The sequence below is a fragment of the Astatotilapia calliptera genome, chromosome 15, assembly GCF_964374335.1.
Source record: "Astatotilapia calliptera chromosome 15, fAstCal68.1, whole genome shotgun sequence".
NCBI lineage: Eukaryota > Metazoa > Chordata > Actinopteri > Cichliformes > Cichlidae > Astatotilapia > Astatotilapia calliptera.
Window position 1 is genome coordinate 9,875,169 of NC_137436.1, and position 17,270 is coordinate 9,892,438.

Consider the following 17,270-nt stretch of genomic DNA (forward strand, 5'->3'; position numbering starts at 1 on the left):
TGCAGTGACTTGTTTGCTTGTGCTCCCACTTTAATTTCCTCACTTCTCTGTCATCTGCGTCAGTGAGAAACAATTACTGCTAATAAACGTCACAGTAATCACAAATCAGTTCCTGTTTTTTTTTAAGGTAACAAAATAATGTGAATGAGGTATAAAAGAAGCACCCTGGTACGCTTTTCTTCTACTTGCCCGATGTGTTCTTTCGGGATGAATAACGTGCTGCAACATCACACTTTAGCTGTGTGTTTTCTCAACTGAGCATAATTTTTACAGCCCAGCTTTCTCTCCAGCTCATCCTCCTCCTCCCTCCTCCTCCTCTTCTTCTCCTTCTCGTACTCCTGCTGCCTGTATTCCTCTACCTGGTGTGATAGGAGGAGCCTCAGGTTATGGTTAATGATTCAACACCAGAGCCGTGGAGATTGATAGATACAGAAAAAGAAGGAAAGATTTAGTGAGAGAGAGAGAGAGAGAGAGAGAGAGCTGGAGAGAAGTAAAAATAGTAAAGCTGTAGACGGGGAAATGTAAGCTGAGAAAGTATGCAGTGGCAGGAAAAGTAGAAGAAGGAGTATTGATAGAGAGTTTGCAGGCTGCATGCGGTGTGTCTGCTCAGGTGTGTCCAGTCTGTAGCTCATCTGGGGTTCAAGCAGGTCAGAAAAACTGCACAGAAAGCAAAAAACTTCTCTGCAGTGGAAAAGTGGATATCGTTGAGCAGCTCAAGGTGATTATTTGGCTCCTGTGATCCATGCGGCCTTCATAGGCAGGACATTAGATCACCTTGTCTGCTGATCACACCATGCCTGCAGGTGAGTGTGGCTTCAGTCTATTCGTCCACAGATTACGTGCAAATAGTGTCTCAGAGTTGTAGATTAGGTCAGACAGGCCACCTTCAGGCATTTATCGGTTCTTTAAATATATTACTGTGTTTAAAGTACAGATCAGCATTGGTTCAGCTTAAGTTTTATTGGTTTTTGATTTACTACAGCGATTAACAAAACGTCATATCTGAGAAAAGGCTGCCTAATAAAGACAAAGCACATGACTTCCTTCCAGGTTTCTATTACAGAGTATCTTATGAGAATTCAGCTGTAGTTACACATGGCCATGAATTAATAATGAAGCAGTATGAAGTGGACTGTATGCTGGCTGTGTCAGTATAATGGTAGCTGGCATCATGTTCCTGGCGTGCAGCTGAAAAGCAGACACAAATATCTGTTTTTCTTTCTTTTTCTCTCTCCTTTTTTTGGCGTTGTCTGCTTTAATATCATGTTTCCTGGGATCCTCCAGGATCATTTACAGAATATATGAATATACGCATGTTAAATGAATGTTGCTCACTTTTAAAGTTCATTCAGTATTTAAATAATAACCTGTTTTGTTTTTGATTTTTTTTTTTTTTACCATTGTAACAAAAATAACAAACATGGACCAATGAAACAGCAAATATTCAAACAGAAATACAGCCACCTACCTATCAGTTGCCCCAGGGCTGAAGAATAACTGAGCAATTTCCCCCATTGAGTGTCAGCCTGCAGGCACTAAAGGTTATCATCTCAATCAGCTCAGATTGTCTTTCTCAACAGCTACAAGTTCCTAGAAAGTTTACAAATTGTGTTTGTGCACGGCTCTGTCTTAGTGTGTGCTTTGGTGACAATTTAACGAACCATCCTGAGGCAAATCTGATATTCAAGTAAGCATGTAGGGACATATTTTTATGATCTGTGTAAACTGACCATTAAGGTCTTTTTCTTTTCTGTAACACATTTATGAGCTATGTGCACTGCAGTCACGTCGCTTTCTGTACTGAAATCCCTGGAAAAATATCTAGTTTAGGCCGCTGTACATGTCTTTTTTAAGTGCCCATGCTCCCTCGCAGAACAGGAGCTGTTTATATTTCCCTGTCACATTCTGCTGGTGTTTTACTAAATGACTTTATGAGTTTAGTTTAATCTTAGGCCTGTCCAATGTTCAGGGTGAGGCAGCAGTAACCTGGGGTCATACGATGTGTGCCGTGAACACAGGCAAACAGCCTCTCCAGGGTTTTTACTGTGTGTTTAGTAAAATGGGCACATATCCAAGTGTGTTTGTATTGATTGGAGTGTTTAAAAAAAGAAAACAGAAAAGGAATCTTGTTTGCAGAGGTTCTTTAAACAGGTCACCTTGATTAAGAGAGGTATTGGATCTGGCTTGTGGTTAACTTCATTGTTAATCTCATGCAGCAGTGCTAATGAATCTGTCAGTTAATATGACCTGCTTATGCATAGTCACAGGGTTTTTTATGTCTCACATTAGTGTAACAACCCACAACCAGCAAATATAAATAATCTGCATATAAACGCAAAGCCTGGAAAAAGCAATCTATCATTTAAAGGGGTTTTTATACAGCTTTGACAGGTTTTGTGTCATTATCAGTCACAGAAACTGTAACAGATCTTCAGCAAATGCTGGCAGGGTGTGACAGCACTCAGAAAGCACCCCGTTGACTGTCCATCATTAGTCTGCATTATTCAGCAGGGCTCTTGCTGTGTGCTGCCAGTGAAGTAGGGTTCAGTGCTTTGAGAAAAAGGTATCAACACAGTTACAGTTTAAATATCACCCTTTATGGCTTTGTGTGTAGGAGTTTCCACAAATATCACAACAACTGGGGCTACATTTTATGTCTGTGTTCAGGTGCATAATTTATACAACTTCTCGTTTTCCTGTTATATGAAATTCTCCCATAAATCTTCCTTTTAAAAAAAATCTTATTCCCGCTGTAGCTATGGAGAAGCAAATAGAGGAGCTGAAGCAGCAGCTAGAAAAGCAATGTCTGATCAACAAGGAGCTGCAGAGGCAAAATAAGGACCTAGGTGAGTACAACAATAACTATATAAGCTTTAAATATTATAGAGACTTCATTGTGCAATAGCAGGTTCATTGAGGTGAATATTGGGATATATACGAACACATGAATTAAAGGTGGAGCTCTTAAAGTTCTGAAGGTTGAGTTCAAATTTAGAGAACCAGAATGAGGCCTTCACAGGACTTTTACTTAAGATGTGGAATCAGTGGAACTTAGACAGGTAGACATGGTCAAGACAAACGGCTGAAGCAGTTTGAACAGGAAGCTTCATGTGCTCACAGAAACTGGATTAGAGAAGATTCCCTGGTCTGATAAGTCTCCACTTGTGCTGCTTGTTTTGGATGGTAGATGGTCAACATTTCACATCAACATCAAACCATGGATCCATGATCTGGTGATGATGGTGTAATGGCATGGGAGATATTTTCTTGGCACACTTTGGGTGCCTTAGTATTAGATCTTATCATCCTATTATGACCACATGTCCATCCTCTGGTGGCTAATGTGGCATGTCATAAAGCTCATGTCATCTCAAACTGGTTACTTGAACATGAGAGTTTCACTGTACTGAAATGTCTCGCATGGTCACCTTTGGGGTGTGATGGAATGGGAAAATCATGCCATGGATGACATGTGACAAAATCATGTGATGCTGTCAGGTCAATATGGAATAAAGTCTCTGAGGATTGTTTCCAGCACCATGATGAATCTATGTAATGAAGAATTAAGACAGCTCTGATCCAACCCAGTACTAGCAACATGTACCTAATTATGTGACTGATGAGTGTAAAATGTTGGAGGGATGCAACTAAAATTTTAGACTTTTTTTTTCTGATCATGGCCAGAGATCAGTTAATAGCATGGATCAGTTATTAGCATGACCCCACTGTACATAAAACACGGAGTACACATGTAGAAAACCATGCAGTTACTCATTGGTTTATGGGCTTAAACCACAATGAGAGATGGATCAGGCTGATAAGTGGATGACATTATATACTCATGAATGGATGACATTACATACATTTATGACTTGTCAGTCATAAATGTATCCATGCCCAATGTATGCTTTATGTTATTTGTCTTTGATTGTGATCTTAATTGACAAAAGTGACATCAGTATGTGACTCAAAGACTCGAAACGGGTGATTCATAAAATAAACTCACTATTAAGGTATTTAGTGAAGTCATAAATCAAGAGACAACTAGGGTCATTCTAGGGTGATTCATTACGTTTGCATTCAGAGGAGTGGATCCCTGCAGGCCATTAGAGAGAATTTACTTTGGCTTATGTTTCAGACCCATATCCATCTTTTATATACAAAGCACAGAAATCGTCACTTTTAATGTGTTTTGCACATTTAATATGTGTTTTTTTTTCTTCACATTCACAGAAAAACGACTCACCGAGAAAGAGAAACTCCTGCAACAACTGCAGACTCAGTATCATGATCTCGGTAAGCAGCTCTTCACGGGAACACAGAACAGGGACACATCTACTTATCTACTTACACACATGATTGATGCGATTTCTAATGGCGATCTGTAACCATCCATTTGTTTCTGTTACAGACTTTCCCTCTCAGACCGGTAATGAGATTGAACCTGAGGTCAGGAAGAGCCGTGCAGCTGTCATAGCTTCAGAACCAATCCCGGAGAACCTGGAGATTAAACGGGCGAGGGTGAAGAAAAATGTCAGGTCAGCATCAGCACCTTTCCAACAACTTATATAATACCCAGTTTGTATGTTGTAGATGACTTCTTTGAACTTTCTATCGGCAGTGAGACGAGCCTAATTGTCAAAGCTATCCAGAAGAATGACTTCCTGAGCCGGTTAGATGATGAGCAAATAGCCATGATGGTGGACCTGTTAAAGGTATCTCACTTCAATCCTGGAGATGAAGTCATTCAGGAAGGCTCTGAAGGAGACAGCATGTACATTGTGGCAGGTAGGCACACACCTTAGTATGAATGTCTGTCTTTTTATCTGCGATTGCTCCATGTATATACGGAAGATTTTTAAAACTGGGTTATTAACTTCTTACAGCATCATTTCACAAATAAGCAAATTTTAATATCATTTTTTTTTTGCCCTTTCTTTATAGCTGGTGAGCTTTCTGTGAGCCAGTCTGGCCGTGACCTCCGAACTCTTACTAGTGGTGATGTTTTTGGAGAGCTGGCGATTCTGTACAACTGCAAAAGGACAGCAACAGTCAAAGGTCAGCCTGTATAATGATGCCTCCTGGAGGGTTTTGCAGAGGGTTGTAGTGATTGTATTATATAGTATAATGTAATTTATGTGGAGACATGTATGTATGTATAATAAATGACCACATATGTTCTACATATGAGATAATGGATGAACTTTTTGACAGAAATACATAGCAGTGCATTGGAGGAAAACTGCCCAGCATGTTAACAACAAAACATCAACCTAACTCTAGAGCATGGTGGGGAGAATATCATAGTTTGCTTTGGTATTTGGACACATTATAGTCACTGAGGGGAGAACAAACTGACTAACAATAACACTTCTGAAAAAGAAGAAACTCTTATTTTGAAAGGACCCAAACAGTATCCTGATTGAAACTGGTTTAGTGTGGTTTTGGGACTGGTTGTCCAAAATCCCCAAAATGGATGCAGAAAACATGTGAAGGAGGATGTTGCTGCTTATCACAAACGCTTGGAGTCGCATTTTGATATAATGAACATGCCTTGTGCTATGAAAGGTAGCAGCTTTTTCGGACAATGAAATGTAAAATGTGACAAAACCAAAACAATAACATAACTTAACTAACATAACAGTGACAGAAAAAAATAATAGCTTTTTAGTCACAGTAGTTTTGTAACAAAGGTGCCTGATTCAATGTAGAAAAAACAGTGTGTTCAAGTACATCCCTTTACAATGCAATCCACCCGTGGGAAGGCAGTTTTCTCCCATCTGCAGCAAGCTTGTCTCTCATTTATCTCACTTTGTCATATGAGTTCTGCGATGGTAATAGAGTGCATCTGGCTATGGTTTTATGTCATTTATTTCAGATTTCATCTATTACATCTGAACAGTATTTGTGAATTTTCAATCAAACCAAACCCCAATAATTTTAAAGGTTCAATCAGTTTTTGTTACAGTTGTAGTTAAATTAATTCAAGAGTTCAAATGTCTTAATCGTAAAATATGCTTCAAAGTTAACTGAGTCCACTACTCTTTTTATTTTTGTTTATTTTTATCTCTATTATTGTGTGCTCATATTGCAGCAAAGACACCTGTGCATCTGTGGTGCATGGAGCGACAGACCTACAGAAGCATTATGACCAACAAGTCCAAGAAGAAACGAGAACAGCTCATGGGCTTCCTGAAGACGTGAGTTTCTAGACTCAGCAGCCATGATAAAACTTTCATCCCGACTCCTCGGATTCTCTTTGTAACTCTATCATAACAGTTTTGGTATTTTTCGCTGCACTAATGCAGCAAATGCTTCCCCTATTTCTAATTTTCTCTTAAATTCCCACTTGCCATTTCAGGGCCCACACTCTGAAGGACCTGAATGATGTCCAGTTGTCCAAAATCATTGACTCCATGGAGGAGGTGTGCACCTCGATGTCTTTTTTTGCTACGACACAACAGAATCAAATACACTGAACACAAGGATGTTTTCTTTCAGCTCTTGGAGTGAATCTGAAAGTACACATTTTTCTTAATATTATTTTTAATTCTGTCTCTTCTAGGTGAAGTACCAGGACAAAGATGTTATAGTTCGAGAGGGAACAGAAGGAAACGCATTCTACATCATCCTCAAAGGAGAGGTAACGATATCTTAACGTGCGTCTTTGGCCAGTCACACCCAGAGTTTTTATCCAGCCTATTTCACAAACCCATATTTCTCTTGTGTGCATAACATTTATTCTTTCCGTTTGTTTGCCTGTGTGCGTGTTTCCCCTTCAGGTGTTGGTGACTAAGAACGTGAACGGTCATCAGAAGCAGATTCGCAGGATGGGAAAAGGGGAGCATTTCGGGGAACAGGCCCTCATACGGTAACCATGGAGACACAACACATGCCTGAGGACATTTGCGAGAGCCTCGTGCAGCACGATGTGCTCCTCGCGCCTTCCTCAGCTGCTGTCAGCTGTGACATTTTTATTTTGCAGATTCTTCAGATTATCCTCCGAATGCTCTCTGGTGACGGAAACATCACGTTTTTCCCTAAATTGCGCAGTTCTGCTAAGATGCAAATGAGCCATTGAAGCAAATTTATTGCTGTGGCTGTCAGTAGAGGTGCATGCATACAGAAACACTGTGTGTGTGTGTGGGTGTGTGTGTGTGTGTGTGATCCTCTGGTGGAATAACAGAGGTTGTTTTGATTATACAAGGAGGATATTGGATTTTTAATAAATATCAAATATCATCTAGCTTGTGTTGTCTGCCTCTAATTTGCAGGACATGCAGCACCATTGCAATTTCACTGGGAATTATTTTTCTCAAAATAATGCAGTACTTTTTCACATTGCATATTTTTTAATCTACATATTAGTATTTGCTAATATATGTTATTCAATTAAAATATCTCTATGAGGTTCTCTTTCTGCAGCTGTATTCATTGCATTTCCACAGACTTGAATTTTGGCAATGCTTTTTGTCTTGCAGCGAGGTCTTGAGGACAGCAACCTGCACTGCCGACGGCCCTGTTACCTGCTTCTCCATTGACAAGGAGTGAGTCTGACCCAGCACTCAATTCCGACAGTAACCGAATGTGATAGTGTGTTCGCTCAGGCTCTGCAGTGACAGCTGTTGCTCCTGGAGAGGACAATTCTTCGGTTGCTTTACAGTCTGTTTGCTGTCTGTTGTGTTTTCCCACTTGCTTACAGATGCACAGCTTGACTAATGATGCCTTTTGTTTAGGGTATTTGAAGAAACAATTCCCGTAGAGCACCTGGAACTCTTTGATGAGTATGTATTGAAAAAAAAGCACTGTTGATTGCATAACCACAATTTGTTTTTTCCTCCACCTTACCGAGAGTGTGACGTGGAGGTGAAATAGACTGCCCCAGTTAGTTTCCTGCTCATATCCTGTCAAATTTATTTTCACTTCCAGCTCCAAAGTGATGCAGGAGGCGCAACCTCCAGAAAAGTTGAGGTGAGGGGCTGTTGAAGGTGAAGGTTAAAATATGTTACAAAACCAACAATCAGTCACCAGAATAAGCTCAATAAGCAGTTATTAGTGAAAACAAATCTAAAAAATTTAAATAAAATCACCACTCTTTCTCAGCCCCAGCTCCACTCTGAGATTGAAGGATCTGGTTCCAGTCTTCTATCAGGAGGGTCGCTATCAAGGAGATCCTGTCACACTTGGAGTTGGAGGATTTGGCCGTGTGGCGCTGGTCAGTTGTGCATCTTGTCTGGGTTTAAAAACACACACACTATATATATATATATATATATATATATGTATATATATATATATATATATATATTTTAAACATTTATTAGAAAGGTAGAAACTACAGAGGTAGTTTTCACCACCACACCAGAACAGGGTTAACACAGTCATAATGGATGATGTATTATGGTCCCATGTGTCACAACCGTTTGAGCTATCGAAATGGAAAAAGGACAATAATTATAGCTATGTTTACCCTGCACTGGCATGTGGAAGTTGCTGTTGTAAAGAGAGGCTCTGTCAGCCTACTGTAAACACTGATGTGATGTATAAGGTAGTCTGTGAACTGCTAAAGGTAATTACTCCCACAGTCAGAAAAAATTTATAATTTGTTGTTCAGCTAACTTGTGCTCAGCTCTAACCCCTCATTTTAGTTACGGTCGCATTAGCCACTAAACGTTTATGTACTTTAACATATATGGATATTTCTCTCATTTGCAGTAAATCCAAACCCCCCAGTTCCAAAAATGTGGGGACACTGTGTGAAATGCAGTGCAGAATGCAATAATTTGAAAATCTCACAACCTGTATTTTAATCACGATATAAAAGAAGCAAAACATATCAAAAGTTAAAAATAGGGAAATGTACGACTTTCAGAAAAAAATATTAGCTTGTTTTGAATTTCATGGCTGCAATGTGTCTTGAAAAAGTTGGGATAATTTGCTTCCTTTTTAGTCCAGAGTACAGGATGTTTTCCAAAAAAGAAGTTTAAATTTTGATTCGTCTGACCACAGAACAGTTTTTCACTTTTCCTTTATCCATTTTAAATGAGCTCTGTCCTGCAGAAGACTGGTGTTTTTGGATGTTGTTCATGTATGGCTTACTCTTTCCATGATAGCGCTTGAACCCCATCCTCCTTGTGAACTGCCCCTCTGCCCCTCTACCCTGCTGAGAATCTCTCCCTGTCGAAGATGCTCGATTTATACCCAACCATATTACTTTGTTACATTGTTACCTGACATGAGAACTTAAACATTTCACACATTGTCCTGACTCTTTTTGGAACTGGGGTTGTAAAATTTTTAGCACTGATGACTGTTTTTGCTCTTCTAAGATGACCACCCTGCCCCATGGAAAATATTACGCCGTGAAGCGAGTCAGCAAGAAGCACATTGTTGCCAAGAGACAGGAAGAGCACATGCTGTTTGAGAAGAAGATCCTTAAAGCTGTGCAGTGTGAATTCATTGTCAGGTATCAAAGATATGTGGACTGCAGTGTTTTAAATCCATCGGTTGAGCGCAGAGCACCTGAAAATGTTTTCTGCTCTCGCTGTTTCTAGACTTCATGGAGCTTTCAAAGACACACGATACATCTACATGGTGATGGAGTTCTGTAGTGGTGGGGAAATCTGGACCAAACTCAAAGAAGTGTAAGACGAAAAGTGAAATCATGCTCTATATTTGGAGTTCCCCAGTTTAAAATACATACTTTTTTGTAGAAGCTGTAGCAGATGGAAGTTTACAGAAATTTTTAAGAAAACCGTTGTCCAACTTATTGCATCTTTGTGAATGTTAGAGGTCGTTTTGACGAGCCTGTCGCTGTGTTCTGCACTGCCTGCGTGGTGGAGGCCTATGCTTACCTCCACAAGAAGAACATCATGTATAGAGACCTAAAGCCTGAGAACCTGATGCTGGATGCGAAGGGCTACGTCAAACTGGTGCGTCTTTAGCTGTAAACAAGTTTCTAAAGCAAACAAACTTTTTTTTAATGTGAATTTCAGTTAATGAAGACTTTATCATCACATTTGATTCTTGTGTGGGTGCTTGTCATCATCCAGGTTGACTTTGGTTTTGCAAAGGAGCTGGTTCGGGGCGAGAAAACCTACTCATTTGTTGGTACTCCTGAGTACATGGCTCCAGAGATCATCAAGAACCAGGGACATGACTTTGCAGTTGACTTTTGGTCTCTTGGCATCCTGATTTTTGAACTATTGGCGGGAAGGTAATAACAATGAGAATAATAATACTTTTTTTTTTAACCAACAGAGACATAAAATAACCTTAATGTTTACCAGCAGATGGCAGCAGCACTGTATGGCTTTTTCAGAGCTCAGTGTCTCACAATTTCAGGTTTCAGTCTTTTTAATACCATTCAATAAAAATTAAACATTTATTAACAACACGTTTTTTTTCTGTTTTCAAATGGCCAGCCCTCCCTTTTCAAGCTCAGAGCCCCAGAAGATTTATGCCAAAATTTTGGATGGGGAGCTCCATTATGCACCTTATATGAGCGAAGCAGCCAAGTCCATTATCAGTAAACTGTGCAGGTAAGAACAGCTGAGTTTATTGAGAGCACATAGATTACATTTTCATATAGGTCACTGATAATTGTACAAAAAAGAAAAATGGAATTAGACCTTATGAAAATTTCACTCAGTGGCAACTTCATTATCTACACCATCCTAATACTAGATTAGACCCCTTTTTGTCTTATTTGTGGCATAGGTGCTTAAAACATCCTCAGAGATTTTGGTCCATATTGGCATGACAGCATCACACAGTTACTGCAGATTTGTCAGCTGCACATCCATGATGTGAATCTGCTGTTCCACCACATCCCAGAAGAGCTTTTTACACTAAGATCTGGTACCTGTGGAGGCCGTTTGAGCACAGTGAACTCACTGTAATCAGTTTGAGATGATTTGAGGTTTGTGACATTATTGCATATTAGCTTGCAAGAAGCAGCCATGAGAAAATTGGTACACTGAGGTGTTAAAGGGATGGACATGGGTAGTATTAATAGTCAGGTAGGCTTTAGCATTTAAAACAGAGATTTCAAAGTAGTTTCCACATCGTGGGCCACAGTTTGATCTTAAGTGGGCTGGACCAATGAAATGTGTAAAATTACAGAAAACTATATCTAGTAGTTCACTGCACACACTGTCCCGTAAGTATACAATATAGTTTGTCAATGTGTGTTTTTGTCTGTTTTTGCTGACTGTGAATTCAATGTAAAAACTGATATTTCTATAGAAGAGTGGATTTAATTACTTAAGTATAGTATGGATGGCTGTAGGGAAGGTCTTTATCATAAGCTGTAAAACTGATGAGATTAAAAGTTTAAAAGTCTCTAAATTTATGCCTTTTAGTGGACTGGATTGGAGTCTGCCGATTCTGGTCCCCGGGCCTTATGTTTGACAACCTGGTTTAAACACAAAATTATTACAAAACTATCGTTCGCTGGATATTTTCTCTTTTTTGGACCATTCTCTGTAAACTCTAAAGATGGATGTGTAAGAAAAAATCCCAGTAGATTGTCAGTTACTGAAATACTTAGACCAGCCCGTCTGGCACCGACAACCACGTTCAAAGTCACTTAAATTACCTTTCTTCCTCATTCTGATGCTCAGCTTGAACTGCACGTCTAAATGCATTGGTTTGCTTCCATATCGTTGGCTGATTTGAAATAGAATTCACAAGCACTTAAGCAGGTGTACCAAAAAAAACTAAAAATCCCCCAAAATCTGGTCGGTGAGTTTTCTTGTTTGGAAATGCCACAGTGCCTCAAAGTACAGTGTGAATAATGAAAAATGACAAAAATGTCTGAAAAAGAAAGCATTCCATCATTAGATGCATTTGTATTTATATAGAAATATATTTGTAATAAAACACACCTCTTGAAAAATGAAAGCTCATGAAACCAAAAGCAGTTTCTGAACTGCCTTCTCTCTGAATGATGCATTTTTTCAGACCTCGGCCTGGTCAGAGATTAGGAAACACCAAAAATGGGATCAAAGATATCCGGCATCACAGGTAACCATGGCAAAACTCTCTTCTTTGGTCACCTACTGCTGCCTGTACTGTAGTACATTACACTACACCACCAGTCTGAACCACTGGTACAACCAAGATGTATCCATGCTTTCACGTTGTTTATGCCAGATTCTGAATCTACTATACAAATGTTGCATCTGAAATTGAGAACAGAAAGCTTTTTTCCAAACTTCCATCATCCAATTTTGGTGTGAATTGTAATGTCAGTTTCCTGAGCTCTTCTGCTTACCTCGGTTGTAACCAGTTGTTATCTGATTTACTGTAGAGTTCCTATCTAACTTGAAGCAGGTCAGCTATTCTCCTCTGACCTTTGGCATCAACAAGGCATTTTTTGCCTATATTGAACAGGCAACAGTAATTTTATACATTTACTATCTGTAATGATAAACATTATGCACCTTTCCACCTCAAGTGCATAGCACATACGATGTTGCGTAATTATTATAGCGGTATTACTATAGAGTGAGTACATTTACTACAATAAATATATACTATGTGAAAAATAGGGAAGTGATTAGCAGTCTAAAGTTCTTTGTACAGAAAAACAGCATGGTGATTTTGTCTTTATAGATTATGTTTCTACACTGCTGATTGAGCCTTTTTACCTTGTTATTATTTTATGATTATAAAACCATGTTTAATAATAATAATAGTAATAGTAATGACAAAATCTCCCTTTTTACCTTCAGGTGGTTCAGCAGTATGAACTGGCACAAGCTGCGTGTGGGTCAGCTTGAGGCTCCCACAGCACGGCTTATCCGCAAGGCAAGTCAAACCAGTGTTACTCTTACATGGAAAGCAGAACCTTTTTTTATGTTTAGAGAAAGTGAAACAAAAGAAGGACCGCAGGCAGGATTGTGTGGAGCAAATATTACTGGTTTTCGCAGTGGCTAAAGAACGTTTTGATACATGAAACCCACTGTGTATTCAGACTATATTAACAAAACCTGGGTCTGAAAGGTTATTACACACTGCATGAACATGAAAAAATAGAAAGTCCAAATGGAAAACAACCCTAAGTTTTTCACCCTCATATCATTACTGGCCCCAGAAAGGAAATTAGCCTATCGTAGTTGCTCCAGTTTCTTGCTCTTCTTGTCCTCATCCTCTTCCTAGTCATGTGTTAAGATTAAAAAAAAACCCGGTAGGATTATGCTTTCAAATGAACATTTAAAAATATTTTTACTAAATGCTTCATTCAAAAGTAAATGCTTCTTTAAAATAAATGATCAACTCCCCAAAAATGTTGAATTTGCTTCATTGGGACTATGTGGGTGTTATTTCGTCACTAGCCGAATTTTGTTAAAATGAGGGGATTTAAGAGTGCTTAATATTACTGATTAGAAATAGATTACGGGATAGGCTGTTTGATGAGCTTCATTAACATTTCATCCTCTTTCAGGGTCCCTGCTACATCAACTTTGATCGCTTCCCTCTTGATCAGACGAAGGCAGAAGAGGAGTTCTCTGGCTGGGACCGTGACTTCTGATTCTGCCATGTTAAAGGATCAAGAAGAGATCCCCATATAGGATAATTGTAGGTCGCCTGAGTTGGGGCCAAAACAGGGCTAAAGTCATATGAGGGTGGGAAGAATTTCCTGTTTGGAAAAAACAAAACAAACAACCAAGTTGATTTAAATTTGATTATTGGAGTGAAACTGTATCGAATCATGCACTTTAGACGTGTGCCGAAATTCCTCTTTTGCTATTCTAAAACAACCATAAAGGTGGATAAGGGGCCAAAATATGTAAATGTGTTACAAGAACATGGTACAACATTTTGTTTCCAAATACAGTCCAAGTCAATTTGGTGTCTGGTGGAGAAGTGCCAATAACAACATCTATATAACACTTTTTACTGATTCCAATAAAAACACCCATCCCTGTGTTTAGTGGAGAGTTTCTGTCATATGGTACAACTTGTACCAAACAACAACAACAAAAAAACCCTGTCCTTATCAAACCTGGAAACAGAATCATTTCTAATGCCATAGCTGTAATGTATGTCTGTGTCTATTGTTCCTTTGAATCTTTAAAGTTTTAAAGAAAAAAAAAGTGCTTATCCTCTTGATGAAGTTGTTTATGTTACACTGTTACTTTCTTGTGGTGTTAGGCCTTGATTTCTAGATAAAAAGATAACTGAACAGCATGATGAAGAATACCTTTTTGATTGAAAATAAAGAAAAATTGCCCTTATACACTTGATTCAGCTCAATTTGTTACTGTGCTGCAATAAAATACCGAGCCGATTTGATTTACTTTTTTTCCTCCTGCTGACACCAAAGTATTCAGAGATTAGATTTATGATAGATAACAATGCATGGTGGAAATGCGTTTTTAAGAATGTTATCAGGGTGGAAAGTGGCCTGTGACATAATAAGGGTTTAATCTCATGTTCTTGACAATGGCTGCAGCTGACTGTTTGGGTCTGGAAAGGCACAGCTGTCTGATGTGGCAGCAGGTTTTAGGGCTGGAGGAAGGAGTCTTCCTGTCCCCTCCTGTTAATGCGCACGATGTGCCTGCTGAGACCAGTTTTCCACATCACGACACAAACTTCACAGGAATAAAAACCACATCTTCCAGAGGGAAAATACCCGCTGCCAGATGTTTCCTTCCTACAGAAGACCCAAAACACATTGAAGCATAGACTCTAATACCCCAGCAGCAATGACAGAAGCAGCCCAGAGGATGCACAGTATAGTTACAAGTATTTCCTATTCACAGCAGTAAACCGTGACTTCCTGTTTGCAGATCACTTTGTTTTACCTGTGATGCATGTGGTATGATTAACAGAGCAAACACAATATACTCTGTTTATCCAATCCCAGTAACTCATAACAGTTTTCTGATTTCTTGTCACTCTCTCGAGTAACATTCATGTGTATTGAAGCCCCATTTCTTCCAATGATGCCATAGATTTCAGCTGCACTGAATGCATCTCCAGACTCATTATAAACGATAGATTGAGCAGAAAGGGGATTGAGGCTGATAGACTCAAACGAACATTTACACAGTTGATTGATGTGGTCTTATCCTGACTCCTGTCTGTGAGTGTCTCTGTCTTCAAGCTCATTTTCTTGCGAGGAATATTGACTGAGCTCCATGTGAGAGGATTGTCTCATGCAGCCTGAAGTTTAACCTGAAACACTAAAGAAGAAAAAAGAAACACCAGGGAAAAGCAAACATTTGCGCCTCGCTGTGTTCTTTCACTAAATGTCCTTCCCGGTTGTGTTTTCTCCACTGAGCAGTCTTGAGTTAATTAGGCTCAGTGCTAACACCTGTGCTGATTAATTATTGTTTGCACCTGTGCTGAGTCTACTTAAGCCCCTCTCTTTGCTTGCTGCTTTGTTTGGTCACTTATGTTTGAGAGGTCTGAGTGGGCATCTGTTTCTGCGTAAGGCAGCCCTGATGAGTGATTGGCTGCCCTGAGAAAGAATACAAAAGTGCAGGAAACATGTAACCACTTCAATCAGCACTCTCGATCTGACTTCTCCATGCAGGTATTATATTTCCCATAACGGGATCATAAAGGAGCCACTACTTGATGCTCTATTAAAAGCACTCCAGTCTGGAGATTTTAGTGTGTGTGTGTTTTTTCCTATACCCCAATGAACCATCAAAACCCAGAACATGTAAAACATTATGTACTCTGATTGATTGTACCCAGTTGAGAACTGGAAAATATTTGAAATGATTGTTGCACAGCTTTGGCTAGTCATATTCTGGACAATGATTGCATCATTGCATTCATGCTTGAATGAAAGGTCCCGCAAATTTTGTTAATTTTAATTCTTTTTTATTATTATTTCCATTATGTATTTTTTTTTCAACCTCATTTTTAGTTTAGTTTAGTTTTTGATATTTGTATGGCTGGTTTAAGAAGTTCTGAACAGGTAAAACAGTACACATGCAACAATTTGTGAACATGGTCAACTCTCATATATAGACAAGTCTCAATGAATACATATGCACCCACAGCTTCTTCAGGAAATGACTAAAACTAAGGGCATTTTTCATTTTATTTTAGTGTTGAGCATGCAATGTAATGCAGGTAAAATGGGTTTGTAGTAGCTTTCCTAATGGAAACCCGCATACTAAGCTTCAAGCTATATCCATCCATCCATTTCTCCAAACGATGATGTGGTGGAGAGCAGTGTTGCCTCATAGCAAGAAGGTCCTAGGGCTAATTCACCTGCCAGCTTGGGATATTTCTGTACAGAGTTCTGGATAATCTGGCTCCCTCTCACAGTCCAAAACACACACATTTTTGGCTAATTGGTGAACTTGGGAATGCGAAGGGTTGTCTCTCTGTGATAAACTGGCGATGTGACCAGGGTGAATCTTGCCTCTCGCTCTATGACAATTGGGATAGCCTCCCCCCCCAAACCTGAATGGAATAAAGGGAGGAAAACGGATGGATGGATGAATGGTTGTCTGTCTCATTGTTAGCCCTGTGACAGATAGGTGACATGTTCAGGATGTACCCTGTGACAGCTGGGACAAACACCAACCGTAAACACGACCTTTAAATAGTTAGCTAAAATTAAAATTAGGAACTTAAGTCCGTTGGTTATTCTTTCATTTTCCCTATTGTAACTCTAGTTTACAACTACTCTTGATCTGCTGCCAGTATAAAAATAAATGTACAGCTGCACTAAGCAGAGAAAAAATAACTCAGAAATTCCACTTCTCTGACAAGATTGCATGTGTCTGGGTACAGCCAGTAGGTGTGTGCAGGAAAAAAAATCAAACAAAAATAGAACTTGAAAGCTAACATTTGATGTGATGGACTATGAAAGCTCTTCCTCAGTGTCCACCTCTCTCCTGTGTTTCCTGTTTAGAGGCAGGACTCATCTCATGTTAACTCATGTGTGAGATTACCTTTGAGATTTCCCTTTTGCCCCCTTCTTTTTTATTTTTACATGACATGTGCTAAAAACTATTGTTTATCAGACTCTTCCACACCTGTTGCAGCAGGCCAGAAATAGCGAAGCTCTGCTGTTGTATAACTTTTAAAATCCTGCTAAATTAACTGCTGTTATTCACCTTTAATAGTTCAGCTGCTTCCTGACTGAGTATATGGTTTTAATTATATCCTGATAATGTCTGTCTGTGATGACTGGCTCTAATTTACCAAATGTAGCTGCTTGTGTATGCAGAAAATAATGGTATATGCAGAAGCATACTGTGTGTATTTTAAACCCACAGCATGCACTTATTTCC

General features: G+C 39.2%; 1 protein-coding gene across 1 annotated transcript in view; it reads left to right on the forward strand.

Moving 5' to 3' along the window:
* Positions 1–14,243, forward strand: part of prkg3 (protein kinase cGMP-dependent 3) — a 37,787-nt gene extending 23,544 nt beyond the window's left edge. Inside the window, 21 exon segments of the mRNA XM_080290031.1 lie at positions 2,757–2,846; positions 4,234–4,303; positions 4,426–4,542; positions 4,622–4,788; positions 4,945–5,058; positions 6,095–6,200; positions 6,362–6,425; positions 6,566–6,643; positions 6,783–6,871; positions 7,482–7,547; positions 7,737–7,784; positions 7,930–7,971; positions 8,104–8,215; positions 9,330–9,466; positions 9,555–9,644; positions 9,791–9,932; positions 10,053–10,216; positions 10,425–10,541; positions 11,965–12,027; positions 12,738–12,813; positions 13,451–14,243. Coding sequence (XP_080146157.1) covers positions 2,757–2,846; positions 4,234–4,303; positions 4,426–4,542; positions 4,622–4,788; positions 4,945–5,058; positions 6,095–6,200; positions 6,362–6,425; positions 6,566–6,643; positions 6,783–6,871; positions 7,482–7,547; positions 7,737–7,784; positions 7,930–7,971; positions 8,104–8,215; positions 9,330–9,466; positions 9,555–9,644; positions 9,791–9,932; positions 10,053–10,216; positions 10,425–10,541; positions 11,965–12,027; positions 12,738–12,813; positions 13,451–13,537 — 2,039 coding nt within the window. The 3' untranslated portion in view covers positions 13,538–14,243.
* The last annotated feature ends 3,027 nt before the right edge of the window (positions 14,244–17,270 follow it).